Source organism: Salmo salar, chromosome ssa20 (genome assembly GCF_905237065.1).
Source record: "Salmo salar chromosome ssa20, Ssal_v3.1, whole genome shotgun sequence".
Classification (NCBI taxonomy): domain Eukaryota; kingdom Metazoa; phylum Chordata; class Actinopteri; order Salmoniformes; family Salmonidae; genus Salmo; species Salmo salar.
The window spans coordinates 27,597,454-27,622,961 of NC_059461.1; the positions used below are offsets into that span (position 1 = coordinate 27,597,454).

General features: G+C 44.4%; 2 protein-coding genes across 8 annotated transcripts in view; both read left to right on the forward strand.

Moving 5' to 3' along the window:
- The first annotated feature begins 54 nt into the window (after window positions 1–54).
- LOC106580351 (TRAF-type zinc finger domain-containing protein 1) lies at window positions 55–5,811 on the forward strand. 2 transcript variants are annotated; one of them, XM_014161294.2, is made up of 12 exons: window positions 55–328; window positions 688–724; window positions 1,496–1,631; window positions 1,762–1,815; window positions 1,905–2,346; window positions 2,523–2,822; window positions 3,018–3,082; window positions 3,737–3,991; window positions 4,255–4,393; window positions 4,548–4,755; window positions 4,959–5,025; window positions 5,117–5,811. In XM_014161294.2, the coding sequence occupies exons 2-12, from the start codon at window positions 690–692 to the stop codon at window positions 5,153–5,155; spliced, it is 1,740 nt and encodes a 579-aa protein (XP_014016769.1). In that variant the 5' UTR covers window positions 55–328; window positions 688–689; the 3' UTR covers window positions 5,156–5,811. The 2 variants fall into 2 exon arrangements, with proteins under 2 accessions (XP_014016769.1, XP_014016770.1); XM_014161295.2 differs by having other exon boundaries at window positions 56–328; window positions 677–724.
- A 4,300-nt stretch (window positions 5,812–10,111) lies between these two features.
- LOC106580347 (smoothelin) overlaps window positions 10,112–25,508 on the forward strand; it is a 98,702-nt gene continuing 83,305 nt past the window's right edge. For 4 of the 6 annotated variants that reach the window (XR_006760894.1, XM_045703139.1, XM_045703143.1 and 1 more), the window contains exon 1: window positions 10,112–10,598. Coding sequence is in view for 5 of the 6 variants with exons in the window: in XM_045703139.1 (XP_045559095.1) it covers window positions 10,548–10,598 (51 nt within the window). In the remaining variant the exon portion in view is untranslated. The remainder of the gene's footprint in view (window positions 10,599–25,508) is intronic. The other 2 variants (XM_045703140.1, XM_014161283.2) reach the window with 2 other exon arrangements.

The window sequence follows — 25,508 nt, forward strand, 5'->3', positions numbered from 1 at the left end:
TGTTGACCGTTTTGGTTGGTCTCATTGGTCAACAGTATTTCGATTAGCGAATCAGATACTAGATACTTGTGCGTCACTCGGTAGCTACTTTCAGGAAACGCTTGCTAACATGGTTTGCGTTAACGATCTTGGAAATCAGCAAGCTAGCTAGGGTGAAACTAAAACAAAGTGAGCAGCAGAAGGGCTTTCTTGTCGCTCAGGAAGTTTATTCTGACATTAGCTATTGAAAACAGCGATTTAAAGCCTCATCTTTAGCTAGCTACTAGCCAACTAACGCCTAGCTACCAGCGAAGTAAACAAACAAGGGACCAAGTCACAGCAGCAGGAGGTATTTAACTTTCTCATTCATAGATACGGGTATATGTGGCTCAATCGATGCTATCGGCATTGAACAGAAACAATAGCTAACTACGTTGCATATTTGCTTGGTCATTGTCAGCCAAAATGGGAACGTTTCTGAGCTAGCTTGTGTGCTAATTATCGAACGTTAACGATACGATTCTTTATTTTGGAAAGATACTGAGAACTAGCTAGCAATAATGTGGGTAGATATCGCTATCTAACAAACTAGGTATAACAGGAGATCTTTGATGCCACAGATTTCTTCAGTGGATTGGTTGCCACCCCAGTTTCAAATGTCACTTGGCAATTGTATCCTCTTTTTTTTCTCCCTTATGTCCCTGCAAGCCATGGCAAATGAAAGCACACAGTTCTGTGCCAATTGGTAAGTACACTTTTATATACAAAAGTATGTGGACACTCTTAGTCGATTCGGCTTTTTGTGTATAAAATCAAGGACACAGCCATGTAATCTCTGAAGACAAACATTGGCAGTGGAATGGCCTGTACTGAAGAGCTCAATGACTTTCAATGTGGCACCGTCGTAGGATGCCACCTTTCCAACAAGTCAGTTCGTCAAATTTCTGCCCAACTAGAGCTGCCCCTGTTGCCCCTGTCAACAGTAAATGCTGTTATTGTGAAGTGGAAACGTCTAGGAGCAACAACAGCTCAGCTGCGAAGTGGTAGGCCACACAAGCTCACAGAACGGGACTGCTGAAGCACATAGAGCATACATTTGCTTTCCTCGGTTGCAACACTACCAGGTTCCAAACTTCCTTTGGAAGCAACGTCAGCACATCTAACACCTTTGGGATGAATTGGACCGCCGACTGCAAGCCAGGCCTAATCGCCCAATATCAGTGCCAGACCTCACTAATGCTGTTGTGGCTGAATGGAAGCAAGTCCCTGCAGCGATGTTCCAACGTCTAGTAGAAAGCCTTCCCAGGAGAGTGGAGGCTGTTATACCAGCAAAGGGGTACAACTCAATATTAATGCCCCTGATTTTGGAATGAGATGTTTGACGAGTCGGTGTCCACATACTTTTGGTCATGTAGTGTATGAAGATTCAGGCAAGTTGAGAAGTAGGCACAATGTTAATAGATACATTCTGTCTGACTCCTCTTTCTTGCTCTTTTTCGGCTCTCTCTCACTCTAGTCAGCATGACATTCCAGAGGCTAATTTCACTACGCATGAGAGTCACTGTCGCCGGAATATTGCTCTGTGTGATGTGTGCCAAGAGCCAGTGCCCCGTTCAGATCTGCAGCAGCACAAGGAACAGGAGCACATGCAGGTATGGTGCTAAAGATGGAGCGGGCGGGAGCCGGGAAGTGGGTGAACTACAAACTTGAGTGAACATCATCCCAAGGTTTCTGTACAATTGTTTTACAGGAGGCTTCACAAACATTTGATTTTAATTTCAGGTGAAATGTAAGTGCGGTTTAAAGATTGAGAAAAGCCTCATGGAATCCCACCAGGTATGTACAACTTGTATTAGGATGGAGACCTTGTGATGGTTACAGATTTATGTATTTCATTGCATTTTCATCTGACCTCTCTTTTCCAGAGATCTGAGTGCAATCAGCGGATGGTGCCGTGTCAGTACTGTGAACTGGAGCTGGTTTTCAGTCAGTCCAAGGAGCATGAGGATTATTGTGGGACGCGCACAGAGCCCTGTCCATTCTGCAAGTGCAATGTAATGTTGAGGGAGCAAGCTGTCCACCCAGCCTTGTGTGGTAGCCTCACACCACCTCAAGAGCGAAACAACAGCCGGGCAAGTCACAGCCCAGCAGAGACCCAGTCTCCAGGAACATGGTTTGACTCTCACTCCATCCGTAACCTGCTGAGAGCCCAGGAGGGAGAAGGCCACAAGAACAACAACGCCAGTGCGTCTGACCGCAGGGCCCTACCACGGCCACTGGAGGCCAGAGTGCACAACAGCACCCGGGGGCAAGTGAGCCTGGGAGGAAGGGGGAACATTGCCCCTAGGAATACAGACTTCAGCCACTGTAAGTCTGCCAATGGCTCATACAAAGTGTTCAAGTTTTCACATTATCCAAAAACCATTTACTTCAACTTAGTCTGGTTTTGATAAAACGCCCTGACCTATTTTAAAGTAGAAAACTGTTTAACTTGAATTACTTTTTTGTGTGATTGTAAAAACATCTCATGTGTTGTCCCCCAGTGCTGGAACAGGAAGCTGCAGTGCTGGGCAACAACAATAACAGCATGGCATCATTGGCATGGCCTGCAGACCAATCACTGAGAGAAGACTCTGCAAGCCTGGACTACCTTCTGGCCCTTAGCCTGCAGAGTGATGGAGACACAGGGGATGTTGGGGGAGGAGCGGGGGCATTGTGGACAGATGTCTGGGACCACAAATTTGGAAGGATGTCCAACAGAGGCTCTCCCATCTCTCCCCCTAACAACAACTACCAACATATCACCACTGGCACCAATACAGCACCAGAACATGACCAGACAGGTCAGATGCTATACTAAAATAAGTTATTGTCCTTGTTTGTTTTCATGTGAGATTAATATTGTTACAGTATGCTGCCCTCCTCTCCCTTTTACATTTTTACTTCCTTCAACCCTGTCATGATTAAAAACAAGTTCGGAATAAAATCATATTTCTTACTTTACCCATTATTTCTCTGCTCTTTTTTTCCCCATGTAGACACCATGTTGCCCTGTGAGTTCTGTGAGGAGCTGTTTCCTGAAGAGGACCTCATTTTACACCAGGTTAGAAGGATCTTTTGCTGCTTAGCCTACAAGTCACGCTAACGCCATGGAGGCTGAGCCTGAGCCGACCAGGGATTTCCTTTACATTTCCTTTACATGCTGCAGCACTTGGTTATAAACTCGTGCCCCTTATTTCTTTACTGTGAGTGCACATTGTTTTGTTGCTCTTGTTTGCTCCCTCTGGACTAGTTTCCTAGAATCTCCTCCTGAGTACAGTTAATTATTATTTTTGTTTTTGACAATTTGTTTTGCATTGTTTTTCTACAGAACTCAGTCAAGTCAATATACATTCCTTCCCCAAACACACAAATCCACATACATTCATTCTCATAGAGGGATCCACAAACTAAGCATGAAGGCAAACAATCTATCCAAAACAAACTGACATACAGAAACAACACACAAACAATTCATTATTGGTCACTGTCCAGTTTGTGTCTTGCACTTGGTCTCCCCACCCATCCCCTTTAAGAACGTAATTATATAACGTAGATAGTTATTGGGGAATGCCACAATGTGTGACTGTTAGAACTGTTAGTAATTTTCCATCTCAGGGCTGATCAATAGTGTGTATCATGTGGTAATCACCTGAGGGTAGCTAGCCACGACCTATCTGGTTAGCAGAAATAAAAAAAAATCACACATGTCTTTCAGACTGGCTGTAGTCCAGCCTCAGCCTTTGCATCTTTCAGCAAGCGACCTCCGTCTCCATGCTATGATGACAGGATTGCTAGGGGTGCTGGTGGTCTTCTGCACATCCCACTTGACACCCCTAGCTTTTCCAACTTCCCCCGTTCAGTCTCCCCGCTCTCCTGCAGTCCACCTGCCAGTCCACTACAGAGAGACGTGGTCATTCCCTGTGAGTTCTGTGGAGTAGCCCTGGAGGAGGCTGTTGTCTTTCACCACCAGGTACATTATTTACAGTGCAAGAGATGGTGCTGTATAATGTAGATCATGTTCAAATAGTGTTTGCCATTAAGGTCAAATAGTCCTGTCACATTACCAATGATGGAGAAAACAGTTGTTTTGACAGTGGTAGAAAAATTCTGATAACACTTTGCTCCCATTCCTGTATATTAACATTGTAATTACTCCAGCATTTTCATTGCACTAACATGCTTTTCCATAGTAATTACCTAGTAATTGAGTATAGCCTGACACTTTGTTTACAGGATAAATGTGACCTCCGACCTCGCACGGCTCCCTTAGTGGATAAGGTCAACAAAGTGTCCTTTCAAAAACCATCTCTTCCCCTCAAAGAGAGCTGTGGATGGAGCTCCTCTGAGGTGCAGAAGAGACTCAAGCACCAATGTAAGACACTGAACCCCACGTTCACCAATGCACAATAATTTTGAACAACACTGATTTCTTTAAAACAAAGTCAATGTTGCTTGGGTTCCATCTATCCACCTATGTAAAATGTTTACATCAAATGTTGTGTGTGTGCACATGCTTGCGTCTAAAGCGGTCCCTTTGGATGGGCTGGACAGAGAGAAGCCCCAGGTGCAAAGCCCAAATGAATGGCAGAGAGTCCACAGTGGGCTAGCCATTCCAGGGAAGATCTCAAACTGTGATCCTCAGGTGAAGAACAGGCCCCAGCATGTGAGTGAGGCAGAGGGGGGCCACTTGCTATTCAGTGAAGGCCACAAATCCAACTCTGCAGCAGCTGTGGGGTAAGAACAATGACACTTGCTGTAATAATGTAATTTTAACATTTGTTTAATTTGATTTGGCACAACTTCATTTGAAATTGTTTGGGTACATCATATTTGGATTACGTCTTGTGTTACATAACTAGGGTTGAAAGTGTTTTATTTTGTATAATATAGTGATAAGGCTTCCAAATGTAATGAAATATGTTGTATCCATCTGCCAGACCTCCCCTAAGAGAAAATAATGAGGGACCAAGGATTAAAGGACCAAGGAATGCAGGGCCATCAAAGGTAAACAATCCTTATTTCTTTGGAGCCTCTATGGTGGCCATAATTATTTGTTTATAGTTTAATGTTTTTCTGTATCAACATTCATTTCTAGGTGCCTAAGAAGCAAAACAAAGAACAGGAAGATGAGTGAGGGCAAGACTGTCGATGGAAAGAGCTGCAGACAATCACCAAATGCTTTTTGTGTGTGCTGTAGTCTCACTCTAGCGTTACCGGCTGGCTACATTGCCGATGCCTGCCAGATCTCACTACACTTGGGTAGGTGTTTAACATATCAGCAAACCACAAATTGTATAACAATCTGATGCCAGATTGTGCAACAGAAGATGTGGCGCAAAACCAGTGGTTGATGCAATGTAATCCTCTTGGAACACAACCAGTCTCTTTATTTCCTGTGTGTGTGTTTCTGTATGTGTCAGTTGCTCTTCCTTTTAAAAGTCTAAACAGTCAAACTTAAATATTTGAGTGATTCCAATAGTTTGTAATATAACTTTCAGCTTTTTGTAGTCTTAAGTTTTAAACTTTTAATATAAATTGTATAGAATTTAGGAATCCCACCTTAATATACTCTTGAAAAACCTATGTAAAAATATATACAGGTATGTAAAATCTTAAAGCTCCACAAAGAAATTGTACTCTTCACTGAATAATGCAAAATCAATGACACATACAGTATCAAGGCATTATTTGTATTTAGGCCTGCACCTATTGAACTGTTTTTTTTTTTTTTTTTTTTTTTTAATGCTTTGTGATATTATCATCCTACTTTTAATAAATCCTTAGTATCAATGTTTTGGTGTTTGTGGATGACTGATAATTACATTTACATTACATTTAAGTCATTTAGCAGACTCTCTTATCCAGAGCGACTTACAAAATGGTGCATTCACCTTATGATATCCAGTGGAACAACCACTTTACAATAGTGCATCTAAATATTTTAAGGGGGGGGGTTAGAAGGATTACTTTATCCTATCCTAGGTATTCCTTAAAGAGGTGGGGTTTCAGGTGTCTCCGGAAGGTGGTGATTGACTCCGCTGTCCTGGCGTCGTGAGGGAGCTTGTTCCACCATTGGGGTGCCAGAGCAGCGAACAGTTTTGACTGGGCTGAGCGGGAACTGTGCTTCCTCAGAGGTAGGGGGGCCAGCAGGCCAGTGGTGGATGAACGCAGTGCCCTTGTTTGGGTGTAGGGCCTGATCAGAGCCTGAAGGTATGGAGGTGCCGTTCCCTTCACAGCTCCGTAGGCAATCACCATGGTCTTGTAGCGGATGCGAGCTTCAACTGGAAGCCAGTGGAGAGAGCGGAGGAGCGGGGTGACGTGAGAGAACTTGGGAAGGTTGAACACCAGACGGGCTGCGGCGTTCTGGATGAGTTGTAGGGGTTTAATGGCACAGGCAGGGAGCCCAGCCAACAGCGAGTTGCAGTAATCCAGACGGGAGATGACAAGTGCCTGGATTAGGACCTGCGCCGCTTCCTGTGTGAGGCAGGGTCGTACTCTGCGAATGTTGTAGAGCATGAACCTACAGGATCGGGTCACCGCCTTGATGTTAGTGGAGAACGACAGGGTGTTGTCCAGGATCACGCCAAGGTTCTTAGCACTCTGGGAGGAGGACACAAGGGAGTTGTCAACCGTGATGGCGAGATCATGGAACGGGCAGTCCTTCCCCGGGAGGAAGAGCAGCTCCGTCTTGCCGAGGTTCAGCTTGAGCTGGTGATCCGTCATCCACACTGATATGTCTGACAGACATGCAGAGATGCGATTCGCCGCCTGGTTATCAGAAGGGGGAAAGGAGAAGATTAATTGTGTGTCGTCTGCATAGCAATGATAGGAGAGACCATGTGAGGATATGACAGAGCCAAGTGACTTGGTGTATAGCGAGAATAGGAGAGGGCCTAGAACAGAGCCCTGGGGGACACCAGTGGTGAGAGCGCATGGTGCGGAGACAGATTCTCGCCACGCCACCTGGTAGGAGCGACCTGTCAGGTAGGACGCAATCCAAGCGTGGGCCGCGCCGGAGATGCCCAACTCGGAGAGGGTGGAGAGGAGGATCTGATGGTTCACAGTATCAAAGGCAGCAGATAGGTCTAGAAGGATGAGAGCAGAGGAGAGAGAGTTAGCTTTAGCAGTGCGGAGAGCCTCCGTGACACAGAGAAGAGCAGTCTCAGTTGAATGCCCAGTCTTGAAACCTGACTGATTAGGATCAAGAAGGTCATTCTGAAAGAGATAGCAGGAGAGCTGGCCAAGGACGGCACGTTCAAGAGTTTTGGAGAGAAAAGAAAGAAAGGATACTGGTCTGTAGTTGTTGACATCGGAGGGATCGAGTGTAGGTTTTTTTCAGAAGGGGGTGCAACTCTCGCTCTCTTGAAGACGGAAGGGACGTAGCCAGCGGTCAAGGATGAGTTGATGAGCGAGGTGAGGAAGGGGAGAAGGTCTCCGGAAATGGTCTGGAGAAGAGAGGAGGGGATAGGGTCAAGTGGGCAGGTTGTTGGGCGGCCGGCCGTCACAAGACGCGAGATTTCATCTGGAGAGAGAGGGGAGAAAGAGGTCAAAGCACAGGGTAGGGCAGTGTGAGCAGGACCAGCGGTGTCGTTTGACTTAGCAAACGAGGATCGGATATCGTCAACCTTCTTTTCAAAATGGTTGACGAAGTCATCCGCAGAGAGGGAGGAGGGGGGGGAGGGGGAGGAGGATTCAGGAGGGAGGAGAAGGTAGCAAAGAGCTTCCTAGGGTTAGAGGCAGATGCTTGGAATTTAGAGTGGTAGAAAGTGGCTTTAGCAGCAGAGACAGAAGAGGAGAATGTAGAGAGGAGTGAGTGAAAGGATGCCAGGTCCGCAGGGGAGGCGAGTTTTCCTCCATTTCCGCTCGGCTGCCCGGAGCCCTGTTCTGTGAGCTCGTAGTGAGTCGTCGAGCCACGGAGCAGGAGGGGAGGACCGAGCCGGCCTGGAGGATAGGGGACAGAGAAAATCAAAGGATGCAGAAAGGGGAGGAGAGGAGGGTTGAGGAGGCAGAATCAGGAGATAGGTTGGAGAAGGTTTGAGCAGAGGGAAGAGATGATAGGATGGAAGAGGAGAGAGTAGCGGGAGAGAGAGAGCGAAGGTTGGGACGGCGCAATACCATCCGAGTAGGGGCAGAGTGAGAAGTGTTGGATGAGAGCAAGAGGGAAAAGGATACAAGGTAGTGGTCGGAGATTTGGAGGGGAGTTGCAATGAGATTAGTGGAAGAACAGCATCTAGTAAAAATGAGGTCAAGCGTATTGCCTGCCTTGTGAGTAGGGGGGGAAGGTGAGAGGGTGAGGTCAAAAGAGGAGAGGAGTGGAAAGAAGGAGGCAGAGAGGAATGAGTCAAAGGTAGACGTGGGGAGGTTAAAGTCACCCAGAACTGTGAGAGGTGAGCCATCCTGAGGAAAGGAACTTATCAAGGCGTCAAGCTCATTGATGAACTCTCCAAGGGAACCTGGAGGGCGATAAATGATAAGGATGTTAAGCTTGAAAGGGCTGGTAACTGTGACAGCATGGAATTCAAATGAGGAGATAGACAGATGGGTCAGGGGAGAAAGAGAGAATGTCCACTTGGGAGAGATGAGGATTCCAGTGCCACCACCCCGCTGGCTCGATGCTCTAGGGGTATGCGAGAACACGTGGGCAGACGAAGAGAGAGCAGTAGGAGTAGCAGTGTTATCTGTGGTAATCCATGTTTCCGTCAGCGCCAGGAAGTCTAGGGACTGGAGGGTAGCATAGGCTGAGATGAACTCAGCCTTGTTGGCTGCAGACCGGCAGTTCCAGAGGCTGCCGGAGACCTGGAACTCCACGTGGGTCGTGCGCGCTGGGACCACCAGGTTAGAGTGGCAGCGGCCACGCGGTGTGAAGCGTTTGTATGGCCTGTGCAGAGAGGAGAGAACAGGGATAGACAGACACATAGTTGACAAGCTACAGAAGTGTTGTTTCTTGTATTATTGTCTCCTGTGTCTTTAGAGAACTGTTTCACTTTGATATCCTTTTTCTTCTGTCCTGATTTTCTCTTTCTTTTCTTCTGTTAACTAGATATTCTTTGTTGTTCTTCGTTAGCTAGCTAGCTTCTTCCAAAAGAGTCCCTAGCAACTGCTTAGCAACTGGTAAACAATTCAGCTAGCTAAGATAACTACAATTTTATGAAAAATAGTTATTTTTCAAAAGCCTATCTTCTTTGTTTGTTGCTTGTTTTTTCTCCTATTCAGTCTTGCAGTTTTCTTTTGCTTTTTTCCGATGTACTTCACTCTAAAAACCATGTAAATTTCAATATTTGTAGGAGCTCATTTTTCAGCTGCTGCTGCTCAAATTGGAGTTCCAGAAGGGTAACATTTGATAATGTAAAAGGGTGTCCTCAATACTAAGTCTTAATCACATCGCTATTTTCCTATAATCATAATTGGCTATAATGCTTTGAACCCTCCACATGTAAAAACTGCACATATCACATATGTTGCTCGTTATTGCAGTATGACCGGAGTGAGCTTTGTCAATGGTACGCTATTTTCCCCTTCTTTAAAGATACTGATGTCGGACTTTCTGAAGGCACTTTAGCCCTCATAGGGGTGGCCATCGGCAATTGCCTTCAGGTAGTTCTCATGTTGTTCACTGGTGGGCGCACTCTACTCAGCTATTTGTGCCACTGCCTTTGAAACATCCACAATTCAGCACATTAATTTGTCTATGCATGAGGTTGACATCCTATAGCTGGGTTTCCCAACCTCGGTCTTGCCCCCCCCCCCCCCCGCACGTTTCGGCATAACAGGACTTTACCAAGTGAAATATATTATAGCTTACTTTATTGACCATATATAGATCTTGGATCAATCTAAATATTAGTTAACTTTTGACAAGTAGAGAAATGTTAAGTACAACATAACTATTGCATGTCCAAAGAGTAGATATGTAATCTACTTGTTTAAAAAAAAAAAAAGATTTTTGCAAAAATAATTAATTACTTCTTGACTAACAATCTGTCCACAGTGTTAGTTTTGAATATCTGTTTTTCAATTGGTCGAGGAGTTTATTGAATGGGCGGGACAGAACTAACATTAGTGGGAATTCTGGATTCAAAGCTAGCGCTTTCTGTTTTAAACTCCGGTTCTCGGATTCTAAAGGTTTTCGGAGAGAGAAGTAATAAAAGGCAGACTTTAAAAAGTATTTGTTTTTCATCTCTAGGGCACTCCAGTCGTTTCTTATTAACGTAATCGAAAAGTTATTTTGAGGCAGGAATTTGCATTGTGATAAGACAAGTTCTATGGAAAGTTGCTTGGAAGAAACAGTAAATATTCGAGCAGGTGGAGCATCAATTCCGACACGTGAAAAGGGGACTTGTCTTTTGGGACACAATTGTTGCCAGCATTTGTATCCTGCTGGTCTGCTTTATTAAATTGATAGGGTCCCTACGTTTAACGCTTGTGGTTCTTTGTTTGAAGGACGTTTCCAAATCAAAAGCCGGCTTTTTCTTCCTTTTTGAGTTAACATTTTACCTGTCATTGTGACGTTACCCTAAATACTGAAAATGTCAGCTGAAAGATATTCAACATTGGATGAACCGTCGCTTCGGAACCTGGTGAGTGTGAAATATACCCTGATTTATTTACCCTGTTGTGTATAATTAAACTTTTACTAGAGGTTGTTTTTTGTACACACCTGAGAATAATTGGGCACGAGAGGGCTGGGAGAGCATGTTAGCTAAACCCAACCCTTTAACGCCTAACCCAGCTAACGTTAGCCGCCTAGTTAATGTTAGCGTTAGGAATTCTTAACATAGCATACAGTTAGCAAATTCGTAACATACTTTTGTATATATAATGTATGAGGACAGCCCTTCAAATTTGTGGATTCGGCCATTTCAGCCACACCTGTTGCTAACAGGTGTATAAAATCGAGCACACAGCCATGCAATTTCCATTGACAAACATTGGTAGTAGAAGGGCCTTACTGAAGAGCTCAGTGACTTTCAACGTGGCACCATCACGTTGAAGGATGACACTTTTCCAACAAGTCAGTTCATCAAATTTCTGCCCTGCTAGAGCTGCCCCGGTCAACTGTAAGTTATGTTATTGTGAAGTGGAAACGTCTAGGCGCAATAACGACTCAGCCGCGAAGTGGTAGGCCACACAAGCTCACAGAACAGACCTGCCAAAATGGTATGTCCTCGGTTGCAACAATCACTACCGAGTTCCAAACTGCCTCTGGAAGCAACTTCAGCACAATAACTGTTTGTCGGGAGCTTCATGAAATGGGTTTCCATGGTGAGCAGCTGCACACAGGCCTAAGATCACCATGCGCAATGCCAAGCATCGGCTGGAGTGGTGTAAAGCTTGCCACCATTAGACTCTGGAGCAGTGGAAACGCATTCTCTGGAGTGATGAATCACACTTCCCCATCTGGCAGTCTGATGGACGAATCTGGGTTTCGTGGATGCCAGGAGAACCCTACCTGCCCCAATGCATAGTGCTAACTGTTAAGTTTGGTGGAGGAATAGTGGTTTGGGCTAGGCCCTTAAGTTCCAGTGAAGGGAAAACTTAACACTACAGCGTACAATGACATTCTAGACAATTAAGTGCTTCCAACTTTGTGGCAACAGTTTGGGGAAGGCCCTTTCCTGTTTCAGCATGACAATGCCCCACAACGAGGTCATAAAGAAATGGTTTGTCGAGATTGGCGTGGAAGAACTTGACTGGCCTGCACAGAGCCCTGACCTCAACCCCATCGAACACCTTTGGGTTGAATTGGAATGCAGACTGTGAGCCAGGCCTAATCGACCAACATCAGTGCCCGACCTCACTAATGTTCTTGTGGCTGAATGCAAGCCAGTCCCCGCAGCAATGTTCCAACATCTAGTGGAAAGTCTTCCCAGAAGAGTGGAGGCTGTTTATATCGGCAAAGGGGTGGACCAACTCCATATTAATGCCCATGATTTTAGAATTTTGCAAATTGGTAACGTCAGGTGGTTAAAGCATTGGGCCAGTAACCGAATGGTTGCTGGATCCAATCCCCGAGCTGACAAGGTACAGATCTGTTCTGCCCCTGAACAAGACTGTTGGCCCACTGTTCCCCGGTAGGCCGTCATTGTAAATAAGGATTTGTTCTTAACTGATTTGCCTAGTTAATCCTGCGTTTTATATTTTTTAGTTTAGTATGTTACGTCTACCCCTGAGTCCAGGTTGCAGTGACCTGTTTTATAAAAACAGTGAGGGATGATCATGTGTGGCATCAAAATGTTGGTCAGTTAGTTGATTGAACTTATACTGAACATAAATATTAACAACATTCAACAATTAAAGATTTTACTGAGTTACAGTTCCTATAAAGAAATCGGACAATTGGAAATAAATTCATTAGGCACTAATCTATGGATTTCACATGACTGGGAATACAGATATGCCTCTTGGTCACAGATGCATAAAAAAATAAAGTATGGGTGGGGATCTGAAAACCATTCAGTATCTGGTGTGACCATTTGCCTATTGCAGTGCTACACATCTCCTTCGCATGGAGTTGATCAGGCTATTGATTGTGGCCTGTGGAATATTGTCCCACTCCTCTTCAATGGCTGTGCAAAGTTGCTCGATATTGGCTGGAACTGGAACACGCTGTAGTAAACGTCGATCCAGAATGTCCCAATCATGCTCAATGGGTGACATGTCTGAGTATGCAGGCTATGGAATAACTGGGACATTTTCAGGTTCCAGGAATTGTGTACAGATCCTTGCAACATGGGGCTGTGCGTTATCATGCTGAAACATGAAGTAATGACGGCGGATTAAAAGCATTCAATGGGCCTTAGGATCTCGTCACGGTGTCTCTGTGCATTCAAATTGCCATACATAAAATACAATTGTGTTTGTTGTCCGTATATTATGCCTGCCCATACCATAACCCCACCGCCACCATGGGGCACTCTGTTTGCAATGTTGACATCAGCAAACCGCTCGCCGTACACGTGGTCTGCGGTTGTGAGGCCCGTTGAACCTATGCACACTATCAGGGATGTAAACAAAGTTGAGATTTCTTTTTTATATCAAATTTCTGGGTTCTTTATTTCAGCTCATGAAACATCGGACCAACACTGTTGCGTTTTATATTTTTCTTCAGTGTTTAAGGAAAGTAACCTAGCTCAAATTGAAAAGTTTAGTCGACCTCGAGCTCTGAGGGTGGACACATGGCATTATGTCTTTGGTTTGCGTAAAGTGTATTGCGTACATTTGACTCTTGGTCATAGGCATTATCCTTGCCTAATTTGCAATGGCTTGTGGCCCTGAGGCGAAGCGCAGTAGCTTAACCTGGTGTGAACTGAAAGCAGGTCGTCAACTTGAAGGGTGCGTGACGAAGACGTCTCTGAACACCACCACAGGCAAGCATGTTTTAAGTACTCAATGAGCTGAGCTCCAGGGGGTGGTAAACCATGTCCAAAGTCCCAAACAATGTAGAATGACAAGTTCTCTGACACTCAATGCTGCGTTGTGTTGTTTTTATATGTCCAAACATTGTTTTCCAAAAAAATGTATGTATAATGGCTACAATTGATTATATTACGACTTTTACACCTCATTGACATTTAGCCTATAGAAATTTTAGGTGAGTCTGAACATTTTCAGACTGAAATGTAGGCCTATGCACTGTATGTTGGATGGAAGATCCTAGCCTACATGTCAATGGCATCCCAATTATTCAAATATTCTATAGACTTACTGAGGTTTGGTGAGCACGAGCAGTGCTGGGAATTTAGAATTGTTTTGATGAGCGCACACATTCTTCAGTGCACCCCTTGACCCGTTAGGATGCCGGTCTTTGTTGCAGTTTGAGGTACTGGTTCTAGAGTCTAGACGCCTGTCTTAAATCGGTGCACACTTTTTAGGAAATTACATTGAGGTGCTAAGTACTCTCGGTCAGCAAACGCTGTTGGTGTGTCTGAGCCCTTACAGTGATTGTTTTAAATTAAAATGGTCAAAAAGCACAGCTTTTAAGCAAAGAGTAATTTCTCAAGTAATAATTTTGATAAGGACTGTCTGGGATTAGTCTTAGTGGGGAGGGGAAAACGGAGCTAGCTGTTATCGGCAGAAAGGTTTGGAACTCTTATTGATCTATCGACAAATTTTACCACCTGGTGATGTCATCAGGCAGGGCAAATCTCCAACCAAAACCAACACATTTCAGGCAGTCTTTTCGAACAGCACATAGACAAAAAGGGAATTGTAATTTTCAATTTCACAGTATTATTCCAACCTTAGTCTGGAAATGTATATGAAACATAGGAAAATCTAGTTTTTGACTGCACTGGCCCTTTAAAAATCCCACTCGTGGTGATGGTGACATGACGGACACAGTGCCGCAACAGGGTTAGTCATCAAAGCTTCCAGACTGACATGTTGATGGACAGGAAACACAGACTGGGGCTAATGGGATCCAGGGACTGAACCTCCCTCTGCAACTGGATCCTGGACTTTCTGACGGGCCTCCCACAGGTGTCGTTACCTACCCTCACCACATCTGCCACACTGTCCCTCAACACGGGGGCCCCTCAGGGGTCTGTGCTTAGTCCCCTCCTGTACTCCCTGTTCACCCAACTTTGTGTGGCAACGCACGACTCCAACACCAAGTTTGCTGATGACATGATGGTGGTAAACCTGATCCCGATGAGATAGCCTACATGGAGCAGGTCTTAGACAACATCTCCCTCAATGTCAGCAAGACAAAGGAGCTTATCATGGACTACAGGAAATGGAGGTGCAAGCACGCCCCCATTCACATCGACGAGGCTGTAGTGGAACGGTTCGAGAGCTTCAAGATCCTTGGTGTCCACATCACCAAGGACTTATCATGGTCCTCTCACACCAGCACAGTCGTGAAAAAGGCGCAACAGCGATCCAGGACTTCTATACCAGGTGACGTCAGAGGAAGACCTGGAAAATTGTTAGACACCAGCCGCAGACTGTTAACTCTGCTACTGCATGGCAAGCCATACCGGAGCGCTAAGTCTGGGACCAAAAGGCACCTAAACAGCTTCTTCCCCTGAGCCATAAGACTGCTGAACAGTTAATCAGTCAGTTGTCCTGATGATCCCTTTCCAGCTAGCAAGTTTATGCTTGTGGCTAGAAACTTCAGCACAAATTTAAAACTTGTTTGCTGAAGTTGGGACACGGGAGTGTTCAGAATCATTCAGTTTTATGATTGTTCATTTTTTATCGTAATGTCATCACATTAATGTCGTAACGTTGTACGTTTTTGGTGAAAATCACTACAATAAATCTAATTTAGTTGTCACATTGGCCTGATATTGGTTACAGTATTCTACGCTTTACAAAATTATAAACGCCACATGTAAAGTGTTGGTCAAATGTTCCATGCGCTGAAATTAAAGATCCCAGAAATACTCCATATGCACAAAAAGCGTATTTCTCTAGAATGTTGAGCACATTTGTTTACATCCCAGGTAGTTAGTATATTCTCCTTTGCCAAGCTAATCCATCTACCTGACAGGTGTGGCATATCAAGAAGCTGATTAAACAGCATGATCATTACACAGGTGCACCTTGTGTTGGGGACAAAAGGCCATCAAGAATGTGCAGTTTTGTGTCAACACAATGCTACAGATGTTTTGAGGGAACATGCAATTGGCATGGTGACTGCAGGAACTTCCGCCAGAGAATTGAATGTTCAATTCTCTACCATATGCCTCTATAATTTTAGAGAATTTGCTAGTACTTCCAACTGGCCTCACAACCGCAGACCATGTGTATGGCGTGTGGGTGAGCAGTTTGCTGATGTTCACAGAGTGCCCCATGGTGGCGGTGGGGTTATGGTATGGGCAGGCATAAGCTACAGACAATGGACACGATTGCATTTTTATTGATGGCAGTTTGAATGCTCAGAGATAACGTGACGAGATCCTAAGGCCCATTGTTGTGCCATTCATCCGCCGCCATCACCTAATGCATGTTTCAGCATGATAATGCATGGCCCCATTTCGCAAGTATCTGTTCACTATTCCTGGAAGCCGAAAATGTCCCAGTTCGTCCAAGGCCTGCACACATGACACGCCACCCCATTGAGCGTGTTTGGGATGCTCTGAATCGACGTGTACGACCGCGTGTCCAGTTCCCGCCAATATCGAGCAACTTCGCACAGCCATTGAAGAGGAGTGGGGCAACATTCCACAGGCGACAATCAACGACCTGATCAACTCTATGCGAAGGAGTTGTCGTGCTGCATGAGGCAAATGGTGGTCACACCAGATACTGACTAGTTTTCTGATCCATGCCCCTACCTTTTTTTTAAGGTACAGTATCTGTGACTAACAGATGTCTGTCTGTATTACCAGTCGTGAAATCCCATAGATTTATTTAAATGGACTTAGACTTCATAAGGATGTCTCAATAAAATCTTTGAAATTGTTGCGTTTTAGATTTGTGCAGTAAGCTGTAGCGAAGGACACTGTTCCCCGTGTTAACGGCTTTCTTGCAGCACAAACTCTCCCCATTGAAGTGCAGACTGTATTATGCTGACAGCCAGACGGTACTACCAATATTACAAGTTATTTCCTTGTAGGCAGCTATCCTAAAAATGAAGTGAGATGGAACAAATTGGAGTGGTTATAAAATCCAGATGGTGACCAATACTACAAGTTATTTCTCCCTCGCCCATCGAAATAACCATCACTATATTTTACGAGTTTCAACTAGCGCCATGCTGCTGCTGTTGCCAGCATAAACTAGCTGGGCCTGGGAAGGGCTCATCAGAACGGCTGCCTGAACCGAATCCATTGGTCTCCACACTCGACTCTCAGCTGCGCGACATACAGTGCATTCGGAAAGTATTCAGACCCCTAAACCTTTTCCACATTTTGTTACGTTAGCCTTATTCTAAAATTGATTGTTTTTTTCACCCACAATCTACACACAATACCCCATAATGACAAAGCAAAAAAAAAAGTATATATTTTTTTAATTTATGGCTGGGCCACTCAAGGATATTCAGAGACTTGTTCCAAAGCCTCTTCTGTGTTGTCTTGGCTGTGTGCTTAGGGTCGTTGTCCTGTTGGAAGGTGAACCTTCATCCAAGTCTGAGGTCCTGAGTGCTCTGGAGCAGGTTTACATCAAGGATCTCTCTGTAGCTTGCTCCATTCATCTTTCCTTTGATCCTGACTAGTCTACCAGTCGCTGCTGCTGAAAAACATCCCCACAGCATGATGCTGCCACCACCATGTTTCACTGTAGGGACGGTGCCAGGTTTCCTCCATAGGTGAATCTTGGCATTCAGGACAAAGAGTTCGATCTTGGTTTCATCAGACCAGAGAATCTTGTTTCTCATGGTCTGAGTCTTTAGGTGCTTTGGAAAACTCCAAGTGGACTGTCATGTGCCTTACTGAGGAGTGGCTTCCGTCTGGCCACTCTACCATAAAGGCCTGATTGGTGGAGTGCTGCAGAGATGGTTGTTCTGCTGGAAGGTTCTCCCATCTCCACAGAGGAACTTTGGACCTCCTGTCAGAGTGACCATCTGGTTCTTGGTCACCTCCCTGACCAAGGCCCTTCTCCCCCGATTGCTCAGTTTGGCCAGGCGGCTGTCTCTAGGAAGAGTCTTGGTGGTTCCAAACTTATTCCATTTAAGAGTGAAGGCCACTGTTCTTGAACCTTCAATGTTGCAGAAATGTTTTCAAATGAAATTGTATTGGTCACATGCAGATGTTATTGCGAGTATAGCGAAATGCTTGTGCTTCTAGATACGACAGTGCAGCAGTATGTAACATATCTAACAATTCACAACATAAACCTAATACACACAATCTAGTAAAGGAATGGGATAAGAATATTTAAGTATAAAATATATGGATGAGCAGTGACAGTTGCTAAGATGCAGTAGATAGAATGATACAGTATACATATGCGATGAGTAATGCGAGATATGTAAACATTCTTAAAGTGGCATTATTAAAGTGACCAATGATATCAAGTCTGTAGGTATGCAGCAGCCTCTCTGAGCTAGTGGTGGCTGTTTAACAGTCTGATGGCCTTGAGATAGAAGCTGTTTTTCAATCTCTCTGTCCTAGCTTTGATGCACCTGTACTGACCTCGCCTTCTGGATGGGAGCGGGGTGAACAGGTAGTGGCTCGGGTGGTTATTTTCCTTTTTTTTTTTTTTGTGCTTTCCTGTGACATCGGGTGTTGAAGGTGTCCTGGAGGGCAGGTAGTTTGCCCCCGGTGATGCGTTGTGCAGACCGCACCACCCTCTGGAGAGCCTTGCGGTTGTGGGCGGTACAGTTGCCATACCAGGTGGTGAAACAGCCCGACAGGATGCTCTCATTTGTGCACCTGTAAAAGTTAGTGAGCGTTAAAGGTGACAAATTTTTTTCAGTCTTCGGAGGTTGAAGAGGCGCTGTTGTGCCTTCTTCACACTGTCTGTGTGCGTGGACCATTTCAGTTTGTCGGTGATATAGGTAGCCTAGTGGTTAGTGTTGGGCCAGTAACCAAAAGGTTGCTGGATTGAATCCCTGAGCTGACAAGGTTAAAATCTGTTGTTCTGCCTCTGAACAAGGCAGTTAACCCACTGTCATTGTAGATAAGAATTTGTGCTTAACTGACTTGCCTAGTTAAATAAAGGTTAAAAAAAAATATTTACACCGAGGAACTTTCCACCTTCTCCACTGCTGTCCCGTCGATGTGGATGGGGGGGTGCTCCCTCTGCTGTTTCCTGAAGTCCACCATCTCTTTTGTTTTGTTGACATTGAGTGAGATGTTATTTTTCTGACACCACACTCCAAGGGCCCTCACCTCCTGTAGGCTGTCTCGTTGTTGCTAATCAAGCCTACTACTGTCTACTACTGTGTCGTCTGTAAACTTGATGATTGAGTTGGAGGTGTGCATGGTGAACGGAGTACAGGACGGGGCTGAGAACGCACCTTTGTGGGGCCGCAGTGTTGAGGATCAGTGGAGTGGAGATGTTTCCTACCTTCACCACCTGGGGGCAGCCCGTCAAAGTCCAGGACCCAGTTGCACAGGGCGGGGTCGAGACCCAGGGTCTCAAGCTTAATGATGAGTTTGGAGGGTACTGTTGTTGAATGCTGAGCTGTAGTCAATGAACAGCATTCTTACATAGGGTTTCCTCTCATCCAGATGGGATAGGGCAGTGTGATGGCGAGTGCATTGTCTGTGGACCTATTGGGGCTGTAAGCAAATTGGAGTGGGTCTAGGGTGTCAGGTAGGGTGGAGGTGATATGATCCTTGACTAGTTTCTCAAAGCACTTCATGATGACAAGTGAGTGCTTTGGGGCGATAATCATTTAGTTCATTTACCTTAGCTTTCTTGGAAACAAGAACAATGGTGGCCATCTTGAAGCATGTGGGGGCAGCAGACTGGGATAGGGATTTATTGAATATGTCCGTAAACACACCAGCCAACTGGTCTGCGCATGCTTTGAGGACGTGGCTAGGGATGCCGTTTGGGCAGGCAGCCTTGCGAGTTTTTTTCCCCCCAGATCTGTGCCTCGATACAATCCTGTTTCTTAGCTCAACAGACAATTCCTTTGACCTCATGGCTTGGTTTTTGTTCTGACATGCACTGTCAACTGTGGGACCTTATATAGACAGATGTGTGCCTTCCCAAATCATGTCCAATCAATTGGATTTACTACAGGTGCACTCCAAGTGTAGAAGCATCTCCAAAGATGACCAGTGGAAACAGGATGCGCCTGAGCTCAATTTAGAGTCACTTAGCAAAGGGTCTGAGTACTTATGTAAATAAGGTATTTCTGTTTTTATTTTTAATACATTTGCAAAAATATCTAAAATTGTGTGTAGATTGAGGAAATATTTAACCATTTTAGAATAAGGATGTAACGTAACTTTGTCCACATTTTGTTAAGGGCTCTGAATACTTTCTGAATGCTTCTCCCACGCTGTGTTGTGGTGGTAAAACACTTACATCTGCTCAAGTTCTTCTTTTGTGTCAATAAATAATCCTCAGGGTTGTTATCCTTATGAGCCACTTTCCCAAGAACTGGTGTTCAGATAGTCTGTCGATATGAAAAAGCACGATCTGAAAATAACACTGATTTGCACAGTGCTCGTAGATTGCACATTTTGGTAGAGGAATGTAATCTGTTTGGGCAGAGTAGGGGTGTAATGATATGTTGTCCTGCTGAGACTTATTTTATATATTTAAATGGATATCATGAATCCCCTTCAGAAATATCACCGGAGGAATTGTCTGGGTAGGGACTGTGACTTCATCGTAAATCTCAGAGGGGGCAAATTTATCACAGGCAGGAATCTGATGGAGTGTAAACAGGACTAATGCAATGTTCCTCCTCATAACGTTCTTTAATGTCCTCAGCTTAAATATGATGGGAATTCAGTCTGGACTAATAAAGGACTATATGGAGTAATAAGCGGCGGGAATATGCACATCTGCAGCTTTTATATAGTTTTTCCACATCCACACTTGCCTCGTTTTTGTTCTTCACTGACCATATTCCCTAAATGACCGGTATATGTATATCCCAATAGTGTTGCAAAAATGTTGATCAAACCACAGCAGAAGAGGAATAAAGTAACTTTCCTATACACACACACACACACACACACACACACACACACAAACCTGTGAGTAGGGTTGCAAAGGGTTGGACACTTTCCAGTAAATTTCTGGAATTTTTCTTAAATTTTCCATGGGAAGTTGAGCCCTGGAATTTGTGGAATTTTGCTTAAATTCATCAAAGAAGTTAGCTTATAACAGTGAACTTTTTTTGTGGGATACACAAGGCAATTCTAGGTCTTGTGGCATATTTTGGTTAAACTATCCTGAATACAATGGAATTGCAACCCTCTGCATGCACAGAGCATTCTTCCATCACATGTGCAGGTGATTCTCAAGATCTTGCACACTGAGATGCTATTGAGCCCACACTACTACACTGTCTGAGCCAAGGACTACATGCTTTCTGGTAAGTTTTAATTACAATATTGGGTGGGGTGAATATATTTTATGACTTTATTTTTTTGTTAACTAGTAAATAGTAGCCAACAACAAAGTGTGCGTTTTAAATAATTTATAACTTGTTAACAGTTTCTGCTAGTTAGTTTTTGCTACCATGTGGGTTTTTGCTTGCTTGAGCCTGCTAACTGAGTGATCACCTGTTCATTCATGTTTCATTTTAAAACATTTATCTTACAAAGGAGTTGTTTTAATCTAACTGCTCAACTATTTATCTGTACATGGAATTGTATTTTAATTTTCTTAAAAAAAATATATCTTTACAGGAAAATGCCACGGGCACTATCTGATGTGTGGAGACATTTCACTGCAGCTAATGTAGAAGGAAAAGCTGTGTACATTTGCAAATACTGTGCCAAATCATATGTGAAGAATGCAACAAAGATGCAGAATAATCTGGCCAAGTGCATAAAGTTCCCTCAGCGCTCACAACAAGCGACCTCTGTCAAAAGTCCCTCTACTTCTATTCGAGGTGAAAATGATGAATGACACCTTATCGATAGCAATGGCTCATGGTCCTCCTGGAATCCGTTTTGTTGACTCAATGGAGGAATGTAGTCAGAGATGCTGATGAATGTCTTGCTCGAGCTGTGTATGCAACTGGTTCACCTCTGATGCTCACAGGCAATGTGTATTGGAAGAGATTTCTGAATGTTCTTCACTCAGCATACACCCCTCCAACCAGACATGCTTTATCTACTAATTTTCTGGATGCAGAGTTCAACAGAGTTCAAGTAAAGGTCAAGCAAATCGTAGAGAAAGCAGACTATTGCAATCATCTCTGATGTGTGGGCAAGGAATAATTAACTACATCTACTCCACCCCTCAACCAGTATTCTACAAGAGCACAGACAAGGGACAACAACTACATTGCAGATGAGCTGAAGGCAGTCATCAATGACCTTGGACCACAGAAGGTATTTGCACTGGTGACAGACAATGCTTCGAACATGAAGGCTGCTTGGTCTAAAGTGGAGGAGTCCTACCCTCACATCACACCCATTGGCTGTGCTGCTCATGCATTGAATCTGCTCCTCAAGTACATCATGGCACTGAAAACAATTGATACACTCTACAAGAGAGCCAAGGAAATGGTTAGGTATGTGAAGGGTCATCAAGTTATAGCAGCAATCTACCTCACCAAGCAAAGTGAGAAGAACAAGAGCACCACATTGAAGCTGCCCAGCAACACTCGTTGGGGTGGTGTTGTCATCATGTTAGACAGTCGCCTGGAGGGGAAGTAGTCTCTCCAAGAAATGGCCATATAACAGTTTGCTGATTATGGACCGCCCCATCAAGAGGATCCTCCTGGATGTTGTATTTTGGGAGAGAGTGGTAAGCAGCCTGAAACTCCTGAAACCTATAGCAGTAGCCATTGCACGGATTGAGGGAGACAATGCCATCCTGTCGGATGTTCAGATGTAAGAGAAATCCATACTGCCCTGCCACTTCACTGTTGCTCCAAGTAGAGGAAACTGCAGTTCTGAAATGCATCAAAAAGCGTGAAGACTTCTGCCTGAAACCCGATCATGCTGTAGCGTACATGTTGGACCCCAAGTATGCTGGCAAGAGCATCCTGTCTGATGCAGAGATCAACAAGGCCCATGGTGTCATCACTACCGTGTCTCGCCACCTTGGCCTGGATGAGGGCAAGGTTCTTGGCAGTTTGGCGACGTACACTTCCATGCAAGGGCTTTAGGATGGAGATGCAATATGGCAGTCGTGCCAACATATCAGCCACCTGGTGGAAGGGACTTTGTGGATCTGAGGCTCTTTCCCCTGTTGCCTCCATCCTCCAAATCCCACCAACAGCCACCTCAGAGCGCAACTGTTCCTAGTTTGCGAACACACACACCAAAGCATGCAACAGGCTGACCAATACAAGGGTTGAAAAATGTGTGGCCATCGGGGCAAATTTTAGGCTTTTTGAGCCTGACAACGAGCCATCCTCAACGTTGGAAAGTGACAGTTTCAAGAGATGGACATTGAGGTCCAGAGAGAAGACATGGAAGCCTGAGAGGAAGGCAACCAAAGCTTTAGTTTAGACTATCATTTTACAGATGCATGTTGAGAACGTTTTTTGGAGATGCAATATATTATTGGGTATCATTTATTTCCCTTTTGTTGTTAACCTGTCTGGGCTAGGGGGCAATATTTTCACGGCCGGATAAAAAACGTACCCGATTTAATCTGGTTACTACTCTTTCCAAGAAACGAGAATATGCATATTATTAGTAGATTTTGATAGAAAACACTCTGAAGTTTCTAAAACTGTTTGAATGGTGTCTGAGTATAACAGAACTCATATGGCAGGCAAAAACCTGAGAAAATTCCAAGCAGGAAGTGGCCTGTCCGAGAAATTGTAGTTCTTCTTTCTAGTCCCTTTCGAAACTACAGTATCTCTGGGGTTACGTTGCACTTTATAAGGCTTCCATTGGCTCTCTAAAGCCTTCAGAAAGCGGATTGAGGCGTCTCCTGTCTCTGGGCAGAGTATACTAGCACAGTTTGTCAGTGGTCTGCCTAGTGACAAAGAGATTGGAGATGCGCGGTCCCACGACCATGCTGTTTTTTCTTTTTCTCTTTGAATGAATACACTATTGTCCGGTTGAAATATTATTTCTATTTTACGAGAAAAATACCATTTAAATTGATTTTAAACAGCGTTTGACATGCTTCTAAGTACGGTAAAGGAACATTTAGGATTTTTTTTGTCTCGAAATGCACTCGTGCGTTACCCTTTTGGATAGTGACCTGAACGCACGAACAAAACGGAGGTATTTGGACATGGATTATTTGGAACAAAAACAACATTTCTTGTGGAAGTAGCAGTTCTGGGAGTGCATTCTGACGAAGATCAGCAAAGGTAATACAATTTTTCTAATACTAATTCGGAGTTTAGTGAGCCCTGAAGTTGGCGGGTGTCAAAAAAGCTAGCCGTGATGGCTGAGCTATGTACTCAGAATATTGCAAAATGTGCTTTCGCCGAAAAGCTAGTTTAAAATCTGACATAGCGATTGCATATAGGAGTTCTGTATCTATAATTCTTAAAATAATTATGTATTTTGTCAACGTTTATGGTGAGTAATTTAGTAAATTCACCGGAAGTTTTGGGTGGGAATGCATGTTCTGAACATCACATGCCAATGTAAAAAGCTGTTTTTGGAAATAAATATGAACTTGATTAAACAAAACATGCATGTATTGTATAACATAATGTCCTAGCAGTATCATCTGATGAAGATCATCAAAGGTTAGTGCTTCATTTATCTGTGTTTTGGGTTTATGTGACATATATGCTTGCTTGGAAAATGGCTCTGTGATTATTTGTGGCTATGTACTCAACATAATCTAATGTTTTGCTTTCGCTGTAAAGCCTTTTTGAAATCGGACAATGTGGTTAGATTAACGAGTCTTATCTTTAAAATGGTGTAAAATAGTCGTATGTTTGAAAAATTGAAATTATTGCATTTTTGAGGTTTTGTACACTGCTCAAAAAAATAAAGGGAACACTAAAATAACACATCCTAGATCTGAATGAATGAAATAATCTTATTAAATACTTTTTTATTTACATAGTTGAATGTGCTGACAACAAAATCACACCAAAATAATCCATGGAAATCCAATTTATCAACCCATGGAGGTCTGGATTTGGAGTCACACTCAAAATTAAAGTGGAAAACCACACTACAGGCTGATCCAACTTTGATGTAATGTCCTTAAAACAAGTCAAAATGAGGCTCAGTAGTGTGTGTGTGGCCTCGACGTGCCTGTATGACCGCCCTACAACGCCTGGGCATGCTCCTGATGAGGTGGCGGATGGTCTCCTGAGGGATCTCCTCCCAGACCTGGACTAAAGCATCCGCCAACTCCTGGACAGTCTGTGGTGCAACGTGGCGTTGGTGGATGGAGCAAGACATGATGTCCCAGATGTGCTCAATTGGATTCAGGTCTGGGGAACGGGTGGGCCAGTCCATAGCATCAATGCCTTCCTCTTGCAGGAACTGCTGACACACTCCAGCCACATGAGGTCTAGCATTGTCTTGCATTAGGAGGAACCCAGGGCCAACCGCACCAGCATATGGTCTCACAAGGGGTCTGAGGATCTCATCTCGGTACCTAATGGCAGTCAGGCTACCTCTGGCGAGCACATGGAGGGCTGTGCGGCCCCCCCAAAGAAATGCCACCCCACACCATGACTGACCCACCGCCAAACCGGTCATGCTGGAGGATGTTGCAGGCAGCAGAACGTTCTCCACGGCGTCTCCAGACTGTCACGTCTGTCACATGTGCTCAGTGTGAACCTGCTTTCATCTGTGAAGAGCACAGGGCGCCAGTGGTGAATTTGCCAATCTTGGTGTTCTCTGGCAAATGCCAAACGTCCTGCACGGTGTTGGGCTGTAAGCACAACCCCCACCTGTGGACGTCGGGCACTCATACCACCCTCATGGAGTCTGTTTCTGACCGTTTGAGCAGATATATGCACA

Excerpts from the sequence above, each read along its gene's own strand:
- LOC106580351 (XM_014161294.2), top strand. The coding sequence starts at position 690 with ATGGCAAATGAAAGCACACAGTTCTGTGCCAATTG. Across the intron at positions 725-1,495 it reads ACACAGTTCTGTGCCAATTG|TCAGCATGACATTCCAGAGG; the intron begins GTAAGTACACTT and ends CTCTCACTCTAG. Across the intron at positions 1,816-1,904 it reads GCCTCATGGAATCCCACCAG|AGATCTGAGTGCAATCAGCG; the intron begins GTATGTACAACT and ends TCTCTTTTCCAG.